The sequence below is a fragment of the Anabas testudineus genome, chromosome 24 (assembly GCF_900324465.2).
Source record: "Anabas testudineus chromosome 24, fAnaTes1.2, whole genome shotgun sequence".
NCBI lineage: Eukaryota > Metazoa > Chordata > Actinopteri > Anabantiformes > Anabantidae > Anabas > Anabas testudineus.
Genome location: NC_046632.1, coordinates 10239746 through 10253918, shown reverse-complemented (window position 1 = coordinate 10253918; position 14173 = coordinate 10239746). Strand labels below are relative to the sequence as shown.

Genomic DNA, 14173 nt, shown 5'->3' with positions numbered 1-14173 from the left:
TCGCTAAGCTACTAATGAGTGACTCTGGATTTTAATTAACTTAAATGTCTGACTTTGTCTGACAGGGCACCTGAAACAGCAAAATGCCGAAGACTCGTCCAGCTGGGAAAGAAAAGGTTGCTTAAGCAGCAGGATGGTGGAACAAATCAGCGTCAAAATAAATCACATGAGCAATTAATATGAGAAGACCCAACTCAGTTTTCATTAGCAAAACTTAAATTTAATAAGATTCAATTTCCAGATATACCATAATGCCTTTTTAAAGGTCTAGTCTAGTAGTTTTCACTATATAGCCATTAAACACTACGCTACATTGGAAATACTACAGTAGTAGCTAAAGTAACAGAAGACAGAATCATCTTCATGTGATGAGGTAAAACTGAATTGGCTGTGGTGAAATTTGTCACACTGATAATAAAAATAATCTCAGAAATCCAAAGGAATATTGATAACAATATGAAAGCTGATAAGAAATGTCTCCTGAGTAGGAACCACATCATTACAGAAAATTAAAGCACAATATGATACCAAGCAGCAATGAACACTTATTTGGAGTAAAATAAAAGCCTTCTAACAGATATTTACACAGTCTTCAATATCAGTAGCTCAGTAGATGTTGTGAATCAACTCACAAATATATTGTCAATTGTAAAAAAAAAATGACTTAAGAGTAAGAATAAACAATAAAAAAACACACAAGTCAGTACTGTTATAGGCTAAAAGTAGCTCATAAGAGGTTGAGCTGGTATTTTTGAGGTATTGTGTGTTTTGGCGCAGAGACATCTGACGTCTGTAGGAGTTTTATCTCAGCAAACCAAAAAGAACTATTCACATTTGTTGTACAAATAAAGCTGAACATAGGACAGAAACAAAGGCTCTATTAGCACTGGAGCCTGTAACCCGTGTGCACCTAGTTTTATTATGGCAAACTATGAGACAATAACAACAGAACTGTAAACAAATAGAGACGACATGCATTGACTGTGTGCTTCTCTCCCCGCAGTCATCTGATAGTCCACTTAGCACTGAAGAGTGCATGGAGTCAGACCGAACCCCCCACTGGCATCTCTCATCTTCTCCTTGTGTCTAGCCTGGACGAGACCAAACACCACTCCTGCCAGAGTCATGCGCCCCGCTGTCCGGCCCCCATCTGTCCCAATACTGGCTCTCTTACTGCGCATGGTGCTGATGAAATAGGTGCGGACTTTCCCCTGGTGCTCGCTCACCTGCGAGTGGTCACAGAACACAGAAACGTCTTTTCAGTGAACTTTAAGATATTTATGACCAGGTCCTCTTCATAAATATGGTTATACAAATATTCACATCTACACATTTCATTTTTATTTGATCTGTCTGTTGTTACCTTTCACCAGTAGATGTCTCTCTTGTTTTAGCTCTTCTGTTATTTTGTTATTTCTATTTTAGTTTTCTCAGTGTGAGCTGATGAGTGATCGCTGTCGCCCATGTGTTGGGTCTACACAAGTGTTTTCAGCTTCCCTGACTGATTAATCTCATTAGGCTGGAGCTGTTTGGAGTAACAGGCCTTTTAGCAACAGATGTTTTGACAAATCACAGGTGTTACTGAAAGCATTAGACAGGAAATCTGTTATTGTTCTGTTTTTAGAACAAGATGATCCCCTATCCGTCAGCAAGATCTCTAGCTCCCAGGTGGATCTTATACAGGTAACGAGCTGACATTGGCAGCCCTCTCAGCTCGTTACCTGTATAAAAGAGACCTGTCCACAGAAGCAATCAATCAATCCAGATTCCAAACTCTTCACCATGGCCAAGACCAAAGAGCTTTCCAAGGATGTCAGGGACAAGATTGTGGACCTACACAAGGCTGGAATGGGCTACAAGACCATCGCCAAGCAGCTGGGTGAGAAGGTGACAACAGTTGGTGCAATTATTCGCAAATGGAAGAAACATAAATTAACTGCCAATCTCCCTCGGTCTGGAGCTCCATGCAAGATCTCACCTCGTGGAGTTTCAATGATAATGAGAACGGTGAGGAATCAGCCAAGAACCACTCGGGAGGAACTTGTCAATGATCTCAAGGCAGCTGGGACCATAGTCACCCAAAAAACAGTTGGTAACACACTACGCCGTGAAGGACTGAAATCCTGCTGTGCCCGCAAGGTCCCCCTGCTCAAGAAAGCCCATCTACAGGCCCGTTTGAAGTTTGCCACTGAACATCTGACTGATTCAGAGGAAGACTGGGTGAAAGTGTTGTGGTCAGATAAGACCAAAATCGAGCTCTTTGGCATCAACTCAACTCGCTGTGTTTGGAGGAGGAGGAAGGCTGCCTATGACTCCAAAAACACCATCCCCACTGTCAAATATGGAGGTGGAAACATTATGCTTTGGGGGTGTTTTTCTGCCAAGGGGACAGGACAATTGCACCGCATCAAAGGGAGGATGGATGGGGCCATGTACCGTCAAATGTTGGGTGAGAACCTCCTTCCCTCAGTCAGGGCATTGAAAAGGGTCGTGGTTGGGTACTCCAGCATGACAATGATCCAAAACACACGGCTAAGGCAACAAATGACTGGCTCAAGAAGAAGCATATTAAGGTCATGGAGTGGCCTAGTCAGTCTCCAGACCTTAATCCCATAGAAAATCTGTGGAGGGATTGTGCAGTTCATCTCTTTTTCAAGAAGCAAAAAGAGTAAATGAAAACAGAAAGGTGTAACACGATGCCCTGGTCAGACATGCAGTAGCTCACAGTTGATGTCTTAAGCCCTAAGGTACAAACCACATTAGTGAGTCATTTATAACGGTGACCCTATGACCCTACGAGAAGTATAGGAATGTTTTTTTCTCATTTTGGCAGCTAGATCCCAGTGCATCACTTTAATTTCAGAAGTTAACTGAACCTCATTTAACCTCAATTAATGTTTCAATTAAGTTTAAAATGTCCCCAGTGAAATGGTCTCTCTCACTTCACTACTGCGTGACCACTGAAAGATCAAATATATTACTGCATTTAATCACCAGAATCCCCTCAGACTATGATGCACAAAATCAATCTCTGTCTTTCAGCCACTTACCCCCTTGACAAATATTTCCCCTCGTAACTCCAGGACAAAGCCCCATTCTGCCAGAATCCTGCGCGTGGCCTCAGGTACCTGGATGCGTCCGCTCACACCGGTGCTGTCCATGCGGCTGGCCAGGTTAACCGTTGACCCCCAGATGTCGTACTGTGGCTTGGTAGCACCAATCACACCTGCGACCAAAGGTCCATGGGCAATGCCTGTTTTACAAATATAATTTACTTTAGAAAAAATCACTAAGAAATAGTCGGTCTGTCACAGCAGGTATCTTGAAGAATGGTGCATCATTATTAGCTGGTCTGTGTGTGTGTGTGTGTGTGTGTGTGTGTGTGTGTGTGTGTGCAGCCACTAACCCACACGCAGCTGAAAGCTTTTGGCAGAGCGCCTGTTAATCTCTTTCAAGGTCTCTTGCATGGCCAATGCAAACAAAACAAGCTCGCTCAGGTGATTCCATTCATCCCTTGAGTCCTTGGATATTGATAGGAGGGGTGGAGGGAGGGTATTAAACCTTGTACCGGTAACTGATGAAGAAATATAGTTGCAACAAAATGATGCAGATTATGTACGTGAACATCTCCCACCTGTCTCTCTGGAGCTAAGCCAGAGGCTGCCATGTAGCAACTCCCGGTGGTCTTGATTTTCTCCACATAGTGGAAGTATGACTCCTCCAACAACTTGTAGAAGGAACATTTAGAGACAAAGAAATAAGTTAGACACTATTGTCATATATAACATACATAAAAGGTGAAAACAGCTGATGCATGTATACTGTATGTTATATATAAGATTGTATTGTCACATACAGTATATTAAAAAAATCACACATTACGCCATCATGTGTTATTATGGTTTAGGAACTCGTTGGAACATTTAACAGTTTAATTTTTATTCTCATTACCTCGTCAAAGCCAGCAATGATCTCATTCAGCAGTCGGAGGCAGTCCACACCTTCGTGTTTGAACTCTTTCTCCTCAAAGTACTCATCAAACCCGGCGATGGAGGCAAACATAACACCCACTTCATCATAGGACTGGGAGTAAAGGTCCTAAAAAGGAAAGTTGTGGTTTCAGCTGCTGTTCACAAAGTTAAACACATAAATATAAATTGCAATAAAAGGTTCCAAAATGTGGAGGCATGGAGTAAAAACAAACAATTAAAATTCCAGTGAGATATTTGAAATAAAATCAGGTAGTTTTACTCCTTTGGTTTGTAACCAAACACAGTTAAACATTGAATCATTTTAAGTTCATTCTACATGGTCATTTGAGGCTGCTCCCTCTATGTCAGCAGGTATGGACTGAATTCAACTCTGACTTTCATTATGGTTAATTGTCTTCATCATGGCCATGTATGATGTTTTTTCTAGTTTTCCTTAATAAGAATAAAGTGAAAACTCATAAACAGCAAAGCTGCCTTACAGTATAACTAGTTAATGAGTAATAAGTACTTCAAAAATGTGGCATAATTGTCAAAATAAATTTGGATTATTCGTATTGTATTCTGTAGTAGACAAAGGCATTACAGGCAAAACATCTGAGAAGGAAATAAAGCATTTGTAAGAGCCGAGATCAAAGGTGTCAGGGTGTTTTTGATACCTCATCAGTCTTGCTCCGGTCCAGGAAATGCCGCGCCACATGCACAGGCAGGATATTGTGTAATAAACACTCGTTGTGTTCCCGCAGCTCCTTCATGTCCTCCACTTCCTGCTGGGCTTGCAGACGCCACAGGAAGTCCAGCCTAGCGGTGGCTTCCCACTGGAGAACAAAGGACAGATACAGCATCTGTCAGCAGTCACAGGACAGATACAGCACCTTTGTGCAGCCAGCTTAAAAAACAGGGATATGGTACCTGCCGTCCATTGTAGAAGACGGCTACAATAAACATGGCCATGAGAAGGATGGAGATTCCTTTTCTCCTGACATAGTGGGACCTGTTAAGGAGTAAAGCTTTTTATAATAAAGTCATTAAAAAACTATGAAATAGTATAATTAGCGTGTCCCCAGAGTTACAGTATACACTGACCTGTGCGTCGTATCATGGTGTGTAAGTGTGAGGAAGGCCAGGTGGATGAGGTAGGAGTACATGGCCACTGCCAACAGCAACACCACCAGCTTCAGCAGAGAGTTCAGACGCAGGAACACGGCACAAGTCACCATGGCGATCACACCACTCAGGACAAAGGCCTGAGGAAACATTGATGTTAGAAAAAGTTATAAAGACAACTTTGTTTTTTTTAGTAGAAAATGCTGCTGGGATATTTATGGTAATTAACATGGCCTCACATATTTTTAAACACAATACAAAATGTTTGCAGTGACAGATATTGTTTACAGAATGGCTGTGACATTTAGATGGAGCAGCAGTATTAACTTCTGTTGTGCTGACCTCAGGGTACGAGCAGACGGTGAGTGGACGTGACGTCTCTATTAAATCAACCTCTCCTGTGTCTGTGAGGATGCACCATACCTGTACCAAAGACAAATATCAAAATATATGACTTATATAAGGCATCTGACAACTAACCATAGGCTGAAATAAGCACTATCACAAATAAACAATTAGATTTATTAGATTAGATAAACTCAACAGATCTTCAATTTAAGCACATAAATGAAGAGACCAAATGTAAAGCTTGTGAGCATCATTTACTAGACTTTGTAGTTCTGACTGCAGTTCTGTATATTATTTATCAAACAGGCCTGGAAGCACAGCTTGCCTGTCATCTGAGGTGCACCGAAGTGTTGCTTTCATCTCCATGAATATGTATTTCAGAAGGATTGCACATATAACAGGAAGAAAGAATTACAAGTGTGATCGACAGCTCTTTCATGTGGACTTACGATGTCCTGCAGTTTGTGCTGGCCAGTTTGGTTTGAAAAGCATCTCTACCTTGACAGAGCAAATAGCATAACAGAGATTTTACTCCTACTCCAACCAGTGAAGTTGGAGTCTACATGTATCTACATGTCTATTCATGCTTATATTCTAAAAAACTCATGCATGAGTCCAAGTAGATGTTCCAAATGATGTAGAGATAGCATTGACCACCAAACACAGACAACAGCCATGAGCCTTGACACAGAAACAACCTTTTAATAATCCCTTTCATGTATAGAAATGTATCCAGTGTTTAGTCTCTCACCATGTCAATTGAGGCCAAGCCAAAGTTGATGGTGATGGCGGTAAGGGTAAGTATGTTACGGGCACTGTTATTTTCATGAATCCAGCAGCAAAAGTGCTGAAGTGCTGCAGGAATCCACCTGAACTCTTCAGCCAGAGCTACCAGCAGCAGCAGCATGTGGGTGAGCAGAGACACCGAAAACTGGAGAACGGCTGGAAACAGCCTGCGGAGGAAGAACAACAACAAGAGGGATGTGAGCAAAGTTGTGAAAAATATATTTTTTTATATGATTAAACCAATGTTTGTTGAAATCTTATTTATACAGATTCTCGACAGGCTTTTATTTTCCTGATTTCTCAGGGAATAAGGTCAGGTGTATATTAGGGGCATATTCAAATGATTCAAACCTGATAAACCCCTAAAAGTGAAAGAAACGGTATGTAAACATTTACTGTATTAAATGAACTGTATGATCCTGCGCACTGTATATTTGTCCAGTAAGATTTAACATCAGCGGCACCTGACCAGGTCTTCATTACTTCATCTCTGACAACTTGGGACTGCAGTCCCCCTTTTAAATATTGCTCTCAGTGCCACAAATTGTTTCTTTAATACAGTGCTGACAGTTTAAGCTTAGATTGAATAGCGTTTTCCTACCTTGGAGCAGGGCTAATGACCTGAGCAGCCATGAGAAAGAGAAGCACGATGAAGGAGCAGACCAAGTTGGAGTTGAACATTTCATCTCTCATTTGGGAGAACTGAACAAACCAAAAGAGATCAAAGAAAAATCAACACCATGTGCCATGTGATCCTTGGCATTTATCCTTCTGATTAGTTTCCCCTTATCAGCACCTTTCTAACTTGTCTTTGTACCTTCATACCTTGTCCTCGATGTGTGTGTCCTTGAATGCAAGGGTCACCGGAGAGATGTGCTTCTTGTGCACACGTTCAGTACTTCGAACCTCTATAGCATGTTTGATGCGTCTGTTGATCTCTTTGGAAGTGGACTGCCATACACTGGGCAGTGAACCGTTTGTAAAGGAGGCCAGGATCTACAGTACATGAAAAGAATATGAACAGTGTGAGACTGATCAGATGATAATAACAGATTTACCAAAAGACATTTTGCAATTTAAAATAGGCGCTCAGGACTATAAACACAATGATTCCCTACACTGTTCATGTCAGTGACATGTCCAAAGGGAATCTCCGGGTTCCAGGCTTGATTGGTTTTCTGGAGTTTGGGGGCTTCACTGTGCTCAGTTTTGCTCCTTTCTTCTTGAGGACAAATGAAGAAAGTGTCAATGTTGTGTTTACGTAGAAACTCATTTCTGTCACGGCCATGTCCATCCTCTGTCTTGTAGATGCCTTCTAGACAGTCCAGAGTCGCCCTTGAGATGTGGATGCGTCTGAATGAGATACAGCAGTAAAATAATTCATTATTTCATCCAGAATGAGATTTGCTTAGCTTTTTACATGCATGAGGAAGCCCAAGTTTATGTTTTGATTTGATTTGACATACTTTTAGTAAAGTTTGCTACAGACATGGCAAATAAGCTAAACAATGTGAACTAGCAGAACAACAGTAGGATCCAGGTGGCTTAAAAAAATCAAATATGTGCTAGTAAGGGGGATTGATGAGTTCTATCAAAGTGGTACTCTACTGGTAGTAGTAACACACCCTGGTATGCCCCCGGCTTCCAGCATGTTGGCGATGCCCACGTCCCAGGACCAGACGTCAAACTGCCATTTTTGCAAACCCAGAACTCCACACAGGACAGAGCCCGAGTGGATCCCGATCCTCATCTCCATGCCAAATTTCAGCTGCTTACGCACGAACCTGGGGACCATGTTAAACTAATATTAACTCTTGTTGCCATTGCTGCCCAAGTCTATGTGACAAACAATCAAACGTCACAACTGACCGTATGGTGTTGATCATAGCCAGACCCATTTCAACGCAGTAACGAGCATGGGCACGCTGTGGCTCAGGAACCCCTGACACACAGTAGTAACAGTCTCCTAATATCTTTATTCGCAGGCAGTGGTACTCCTATCATGAAGAGACACCAAAGTAAACACCACAACTGTCTCAATAGAACACACTGATGTTTAAAAAATATCCCTTGTATGTTATGTCAGGATTTTACCTCTGCCAGTCGGTCAAAGCGTCCAAAAAGCTCATTCAGAATTCGAACCAGATCCTGGGCTGACAGATTCATAGACAACAGAGTGAAGCCCTTGATGTCTGCGAAAAGAATACTGCACAGAGGAGACAAAGAGAAAGACACATTTAATGTGTGCTTGAGATTCTTGTTGAACTCTTCTGTTCCAGTCTGTACAATTATAAATAAAGAGTTTTTCATTTGAAAAAGAAGACTTAAGACTTAATCTGCTTTACTTCATCTATGAAAAATCTGTGCATTAATTCCTAGTTAAATAAATACATGTGTGCATGTGTGTACCTGACATCTTTGTACTGGTGGATATAGATCTTGTGAAACTCCTGAGGATTAACTTCGTCCTCCATTGCACTTATGTCGGCGATCATCTCCAGGGCAACAAAGCGAGGCAGGATTGACAGCACCAGACGCTCCTGTGTGGCGACACAAAGCCCAATATGACTATTTGTAGTACAGTGCCTCTTTACACATAGTTCACAAGAGAATTTAGGAGACATTTGCATTCTTGAAATAGTAAATCCTATGTAGATATCACCTAAAAAGATTCGGAGAATAATAATAATTCTGTAAGTCTTCCTCAACAGTACCTTATTATTTATAGCACAATGGCAACAGACATTACCTGTCTCTGGTTCTCTTGCTCTAGTTTGAGGCGACCCTCGATGCAGCGGCGTGTCTCCAGGAAAACCTGTCTCTGGGTATGGTCTGTTAGGTAGTGGATGAACAAGCCAGCTGTGTTCATACCAAGATACAGCAGGCCTTTGGCAAACACCTGCATCCAAGAGATCCACGCAGTTCATGCAACAAGGGCTGGAATAGGACTGTAAATCTTCGCCCAAATAAAATAACATGTTTCTTTCAATAGTAATTTGTCAAATAATACTTTTTTTGTTTTTGGAAGAATTATTTAAAATTTCCAGATGGGACATTCAGTATTACTCTCGAGGGCTATTAGATTTGAAATTTTCCAAAAACAGCAGATTTTCTCACCTTTCTCATGAGCATGGCATCATTGTAGTAGCACACCATCTCCACCAGAAGGTGTAGTACTGAGGTGAGGGTGCCAGCACACATGGCCCACAGCAGAGGTAATGGCAGAAGAGTGTATGTAGCAAACAATGTGAACAAAACATACCACGAAGGGTCTTTTTCCAGTCCATATATGAGTCCTCCCAGTACCTGTGTGGTCTGTGACAACCAGCTGGCTAGGCCAGCGTAATGAAGCCACTGCGGAGACACTGAGTCTTTGCAGTTCAACACCACAATGCACAGTGCTATAGCTAACACCATGAAAATGCCTGTCAAGCAGCCTCGCAAGGTGTCCGGAGCTGGCTCAGGGGCCAATGCCAGGTATAGAACCAATACATTCAGTTTGGCCACAGCATCTATTACATTTGTGACAGCGAGAGAATTGCGTCTTTGGCGAGAGGAGTATTGCTGGTAGAGTTTCTCAAGGTCGTGAGACTTGAAGGTGTGCCTCAGAGTGGGTATGTAGATGCCCCAGATAGTGTGACCCCAGTGCACAAAGAAGTCAGTATCGCTGATGTAGTTGTTAAAAGGCCCTCCAACACTGTTGTATGTGCTGGTGGAACTACGGGCCTGGGAAGGGTGGACTCTAAATGTGGAGGAGCGGCGTTTTATGACCCCGCGGGAGGCCTTGTGCCGGATTTGTCTGTTGATCTCCTCTATGTAGGCATCTGTCACAAACATTTTGTGTGCTGGCTCGACTCCTACCTGTCAAAACACAACAGAAAATCTGATGTTGCTGTAGCATAAAATATGGTTCCTGTTCTTTTTGCTGAACTTACCACTAGGAGACTGTAATAAAACAGTTCTAGTTGTATCACAGAAAGCATCCAATAAAAAGTATCTTTTTATTGGATGAAAATAAAAAGTAATGCGTAGTAAGACTAGTACTTGCAAAGACTATTTTAAACTATTACTTTACAAGAAAAAAATTACAAGAAAAAGTATTTGCTGTTTCCTCATTAGTAGTGCTTGTGCTGATAGTTTGAGTTTTGGTCACTGACTTAAAAACATGCACAAACGCTATGATTTGTTCATGCTGTGAGTGCGCAGATACACAGATACATCAAAAGGATGCCATGTCTCTTCTAGTACACGAAATCCACATAATCTTTTTGAGGAATATGTACAATACAATAGCATCCAAATAATATTTCCATCTGGATGCAACAAATCTACTGTTGACTGTGAGATAATCTGTCACCTGGGCACTGAGCTCCTGCTGGATAATGATGTGTTTTACAGCATTTTGCCACAGCATATTTTTCCGCCGCAGCCCAGATGACAGGGTCGTCGTCAGGCAGGGAGGTTCACACAGCTCCACGGGGGAGACCTGTGTCGTCTCAGCAAAGGTCACCATGGTGATGACCTTAGCTGGCATCTGTTGCTGGTCTCAGATCAGGAGGAGTCGGCAGCCTAAGGTGGGAGAGGTGATGATGGAGATGGTGAGAGAAGAAGGAAAGGATGGTGGATAGGGAGAGTAATCTATTTATACATACAGGTAAGTAAAGTCATGTTTCCTGCTTGGAGAGGAACAAACATGCTGTATACCAGAAATCCTTACAAACTGGAGCAGTGCAGAAAGCTGTAAGTGTGTTTAATAACTAGATTACAGTTTATCCAGCATTTTCTTATCTGTCCTGCTATCTGCTGTATTGACTACTGATTTTGAATGCTGACTATTGTGACTGACTTTATCGTCACTGTGGCTCCTACCATGATCAAACAGGTCTAATATGAACAAAGTTGACAATACATGTGTTGGGATGAGACACCTGATGCATGTGTTTACACAATGTGCGCCAGAAGAAAGGAAGCTTTCCAACAAACCAGATTTAGACCTGAGCTGGTTAATGCACAGTTAAACTCCTCCAGGTCCCCTCCCCACCCCCCCACTCCACAGTCCCCTATAAATAGCCTGATGTTAACCAATATAATGTATCCACGATGCACAGTGATGTGATTCAACACTTCATATTAGAAGAGACACATTTTAAAATTAGGACTGGCAACTAAAACATATTTGCCCGGTGAGTGAATACTACATTCTCATGCTCATTCTTGGGACATTTATTACTTCAGGAAGCAAAATAGATGCTCAGTCAGATTCTGGTCAGGTGATTGTCTTGGCCATTGCAGAATATGCCACTTCTTTGCCTTAACAAGTACCTGTGAAGCACCATAGACAATGAGCAGTTCCTTCCCTTCTCTGAACTCTTATATTCCCATCATTCTCAAATGTATAATAATTATTATGTTCTGCACCACAGTTGTTTTCCATTGGACCTTTTGGTGTTTTGAGATCACCTGTCTGTCAAGTGATGGCTTGCTTCAGTGACGATGATTAGCAACAGCAGATTCCAAATGCAAATGCCACACTTGAAATCAGCTTTAGACCTTTAATCTGCTTACCTGCAAATGAACTAATAAGGGAATAACCCTCAACTCACTATGCAACTGCTGAGCTGCTAATTGTCTAATTACATTTGAACCTCTAAAACTGTAGATATATGTATAAACATTGTACATACACAGACATGGTTCACTACAACACTCAAGACTAATTACTAAAACTTTAGACTGATTTATATGTATATGATAATATATGCACCTTTTGAATTTAGGCTACCTGTATGCTATAGTCTGCACCTATTCTAAGTAAAAAAAGAGACCAAAAATAAGACTGACCTGTCCCATTTTACATATTGTTTCCACTCCTCGCAACCAGTTTTTCCATAAAATATATTCAACCACCTTGTTCTTATCCACCGTTAATGATTCCATCCCACAGCAACTGTATGCCGATCTGAAAACAAAGTCATAATCCATAAAAAGGAAAAATTAAACCTCAAGTAGTCAACGCCGTTATGCAATGCCAAAAACTGACGAGGAGGGGGAATCATAGGTCCACTGAAATAGTGTGGAGTCGTTCTAGCGGTATTGTAGGTCATTACCTGGACTGTTTTGAAGTCAACTGCCACAGAGCAGAACTACAGGAGTGAGGGACGAAAAGAGGATTAATTAGTCAGCAGCCACTCTCGCTGACCTGCTAAGCTGAGGTCACTGGCACCAAGAATATACCAAGAAAAACGCAATGCTTTCAACTTTGACCAAGTTAAACCAATGTTTTAAAACCATTTACACCTAAATCAAATAGTACTGCAATAATATCTTTCATTTGACTTCTTTTTCACAGACTCTGAATTGTTCTTTTACTCTGAAGTCGCAACAGTGAGAAAAAACGGGGTCCTCAGTGTCTTTGTCTTCTGGGTGATGTATTTACGCATCAGGGACTTTATAGGGTTATAAGAGAAAAACATGTTTGAGCTGTACGGGCATTTGGATATTATTTTAAAAACATAATCTGGCATGTTAATCTGAAAACTGTTCATTTGGACCTAAAGCTGTTCCACAGGACTCTTCTCTCAATCTATATTACATGTATAGGCTCTATTACAGCTTTATCCATCATTGCTATGCCAGTGACTTACAGCTCTTTCTTTTCTTTCCAATGGATGACTCTACTGTCTCATCACACATTTCTGCATGTCTCACCGAGAGAAAGACATCCTCAGCTCCATCTATTCCAAAACAGAAGTCACACGATACAAGTTCTTTGTCAATTAATTTGCCGTTTTACACTGTACTGTGTGCACATGGGTAAAGCAACCAACAGAGGTTGAATAAGTTCAGCAGCAATCCGTGGTCCCTATGGTTGAAAGCTGGTTAAAGTTTTTGAGCCTTGCTTTTCTAATTATGTCCAGACAACGCACAACGTGCTTAAGGCTGATCTAACAATTCCCATATGGTCCACTATGACGGCCTAGCCTGTCGTGCTGATTACTGCGTCTAAATATAGCTAGCAACAGTTAGTTAGTTCTACTTTGACTCCTGCAACATCAGCACGGCTCTTTGACTCTTGGCAAGCATGTAGAAAAACAATTTAATGTGAGAAGATGTCACTGTCAGGAACAACAGGGGTGAGTGAGTCAGCCGGTGTAGATCTTTTCTTGAAGACCACTGTTGATTAGAGGCACGTGAAGTGAACGCTCTAAACATTCAAGCTGACATTTTATTTAGCAGCTCTATTTGAAGCACCTGTGAACTTGTGGCCACCTCGGGGATGAGTTAGGACACGTGAGTCCACTTAGGATAAAACCCCAAGAGTTAAATAGTGTTTAGGTTAACTGCAGTTAATCAGCTGATTCTTTTTCAATCATGCCAAATTTAGCAACAGAATTAGTCCCAGTCCTGTGTTTGCTAGCCAAACATTTAACTTATGCCACATACAGGGATCTATTTGTGACTGTATATCACAGACATGACTGCTGTTGGATGGCTGGTACAATATAAATATATATATAATACATGGTAGCTGTTATTGTAGGCAGTTGCACAAAGTGTAAAGAACATGGGTCAAAACAAACATACAAACCAAAGACAAAACCTTTCTAATGCAAAACAACATGTCTGTCGCCATATAAAGATTTACAAATTTTAATTTAACACAGGCTCATCCCCAACAAGTGATCATTCATCACTGACTCACTCTACCATACCTTTCCAGCAAGTAGGTCTGAACTGATGAATTCTGCACTTTTCCACTAAACTCAATTAGATTCAATTAAAACACAATAACTACAGGCAGAACGACTAAATCTAGAAATGACCTCCTCCCCAACCTGCTTTCTTTTGAGATCTAGCTTATGCTTCATTAGCTCAATAGAACTGACCTACTGAGATGGGTTTAACCCGGTCGGAGGTGCTACACACCAGCTGCCATCTAGTGT

At 41.4% G+C, this 14173-nt stretch overlaps 1 protein-coding gene across 1 annotated transcript; it reads right to left on the bottom strand.

Annotated features, from left to right (window-relative positions):
• Positions 1–317: 317 nt before the first annotated feature.
• Positions 318–13376, bottom strand: si:dkey-206f10.1 (adenylate cyclase type 8). The gene is made up of 23 exons (XM_026340747.1): positions 12875–13376; positions 12338–12373; positions 12072–12189; positions 10588–10799; positions 9348–10091; positions 8980–9129; positions 8640–8770; positions 8325–8436; positions 8100–8227; positions 7856–8014; positions 7349–7583; positions 7056–7226; positions 6832–6932; positions 6196–6397; positions 5439–5519; positions 5076–5236; positions 4902–4983; positions 4649–4807; positions 3952–4098; positions 3635–3727; positions 3407–3521; positions 3051–3253; positions 318–1226 (listed from the first exon to the last, which is right to left on the bottom strand). The coding sequence occupies exons 4-23, from the start codon at positions 10762–10764 to the stop codon at positions 1020–1022; spliced, it is 3558 nt and encodes a 1185-aa protein (XP_026196532.1). The 5' UTR covers positions 10765–10799; positions 12072–12189; positions 12338–12373; positions 12875–13376; the 3' UTR covers positions 318–1019.
• Positions 13377–14173: the final 797 nt, after the last annotated feature.

Coding starts and splice junctions, on each gene's coding strand:
- si:dkey-206f10.1 (XM_026340747.1), bottom strand. CDS start 10,764: ATGCCAGCTAAGGTCATCACCATGGTGACCTTTGCTGAGACGACACAG. Junction 8,015..8,099: donor GCTATGATCAACACCATACG/GTCAGTTGTGAC, acceptor CATGGTCCCCAG/GTTCGTGCGTAAGCAGCTGA. Junction 3,254..3,406: donor AAGCTTTCAGCTGCGTGTGG/GTTAGTGGCTGC, acceptor TTTGTAAAACAG/GCATTGCCCATGGACCTTTG.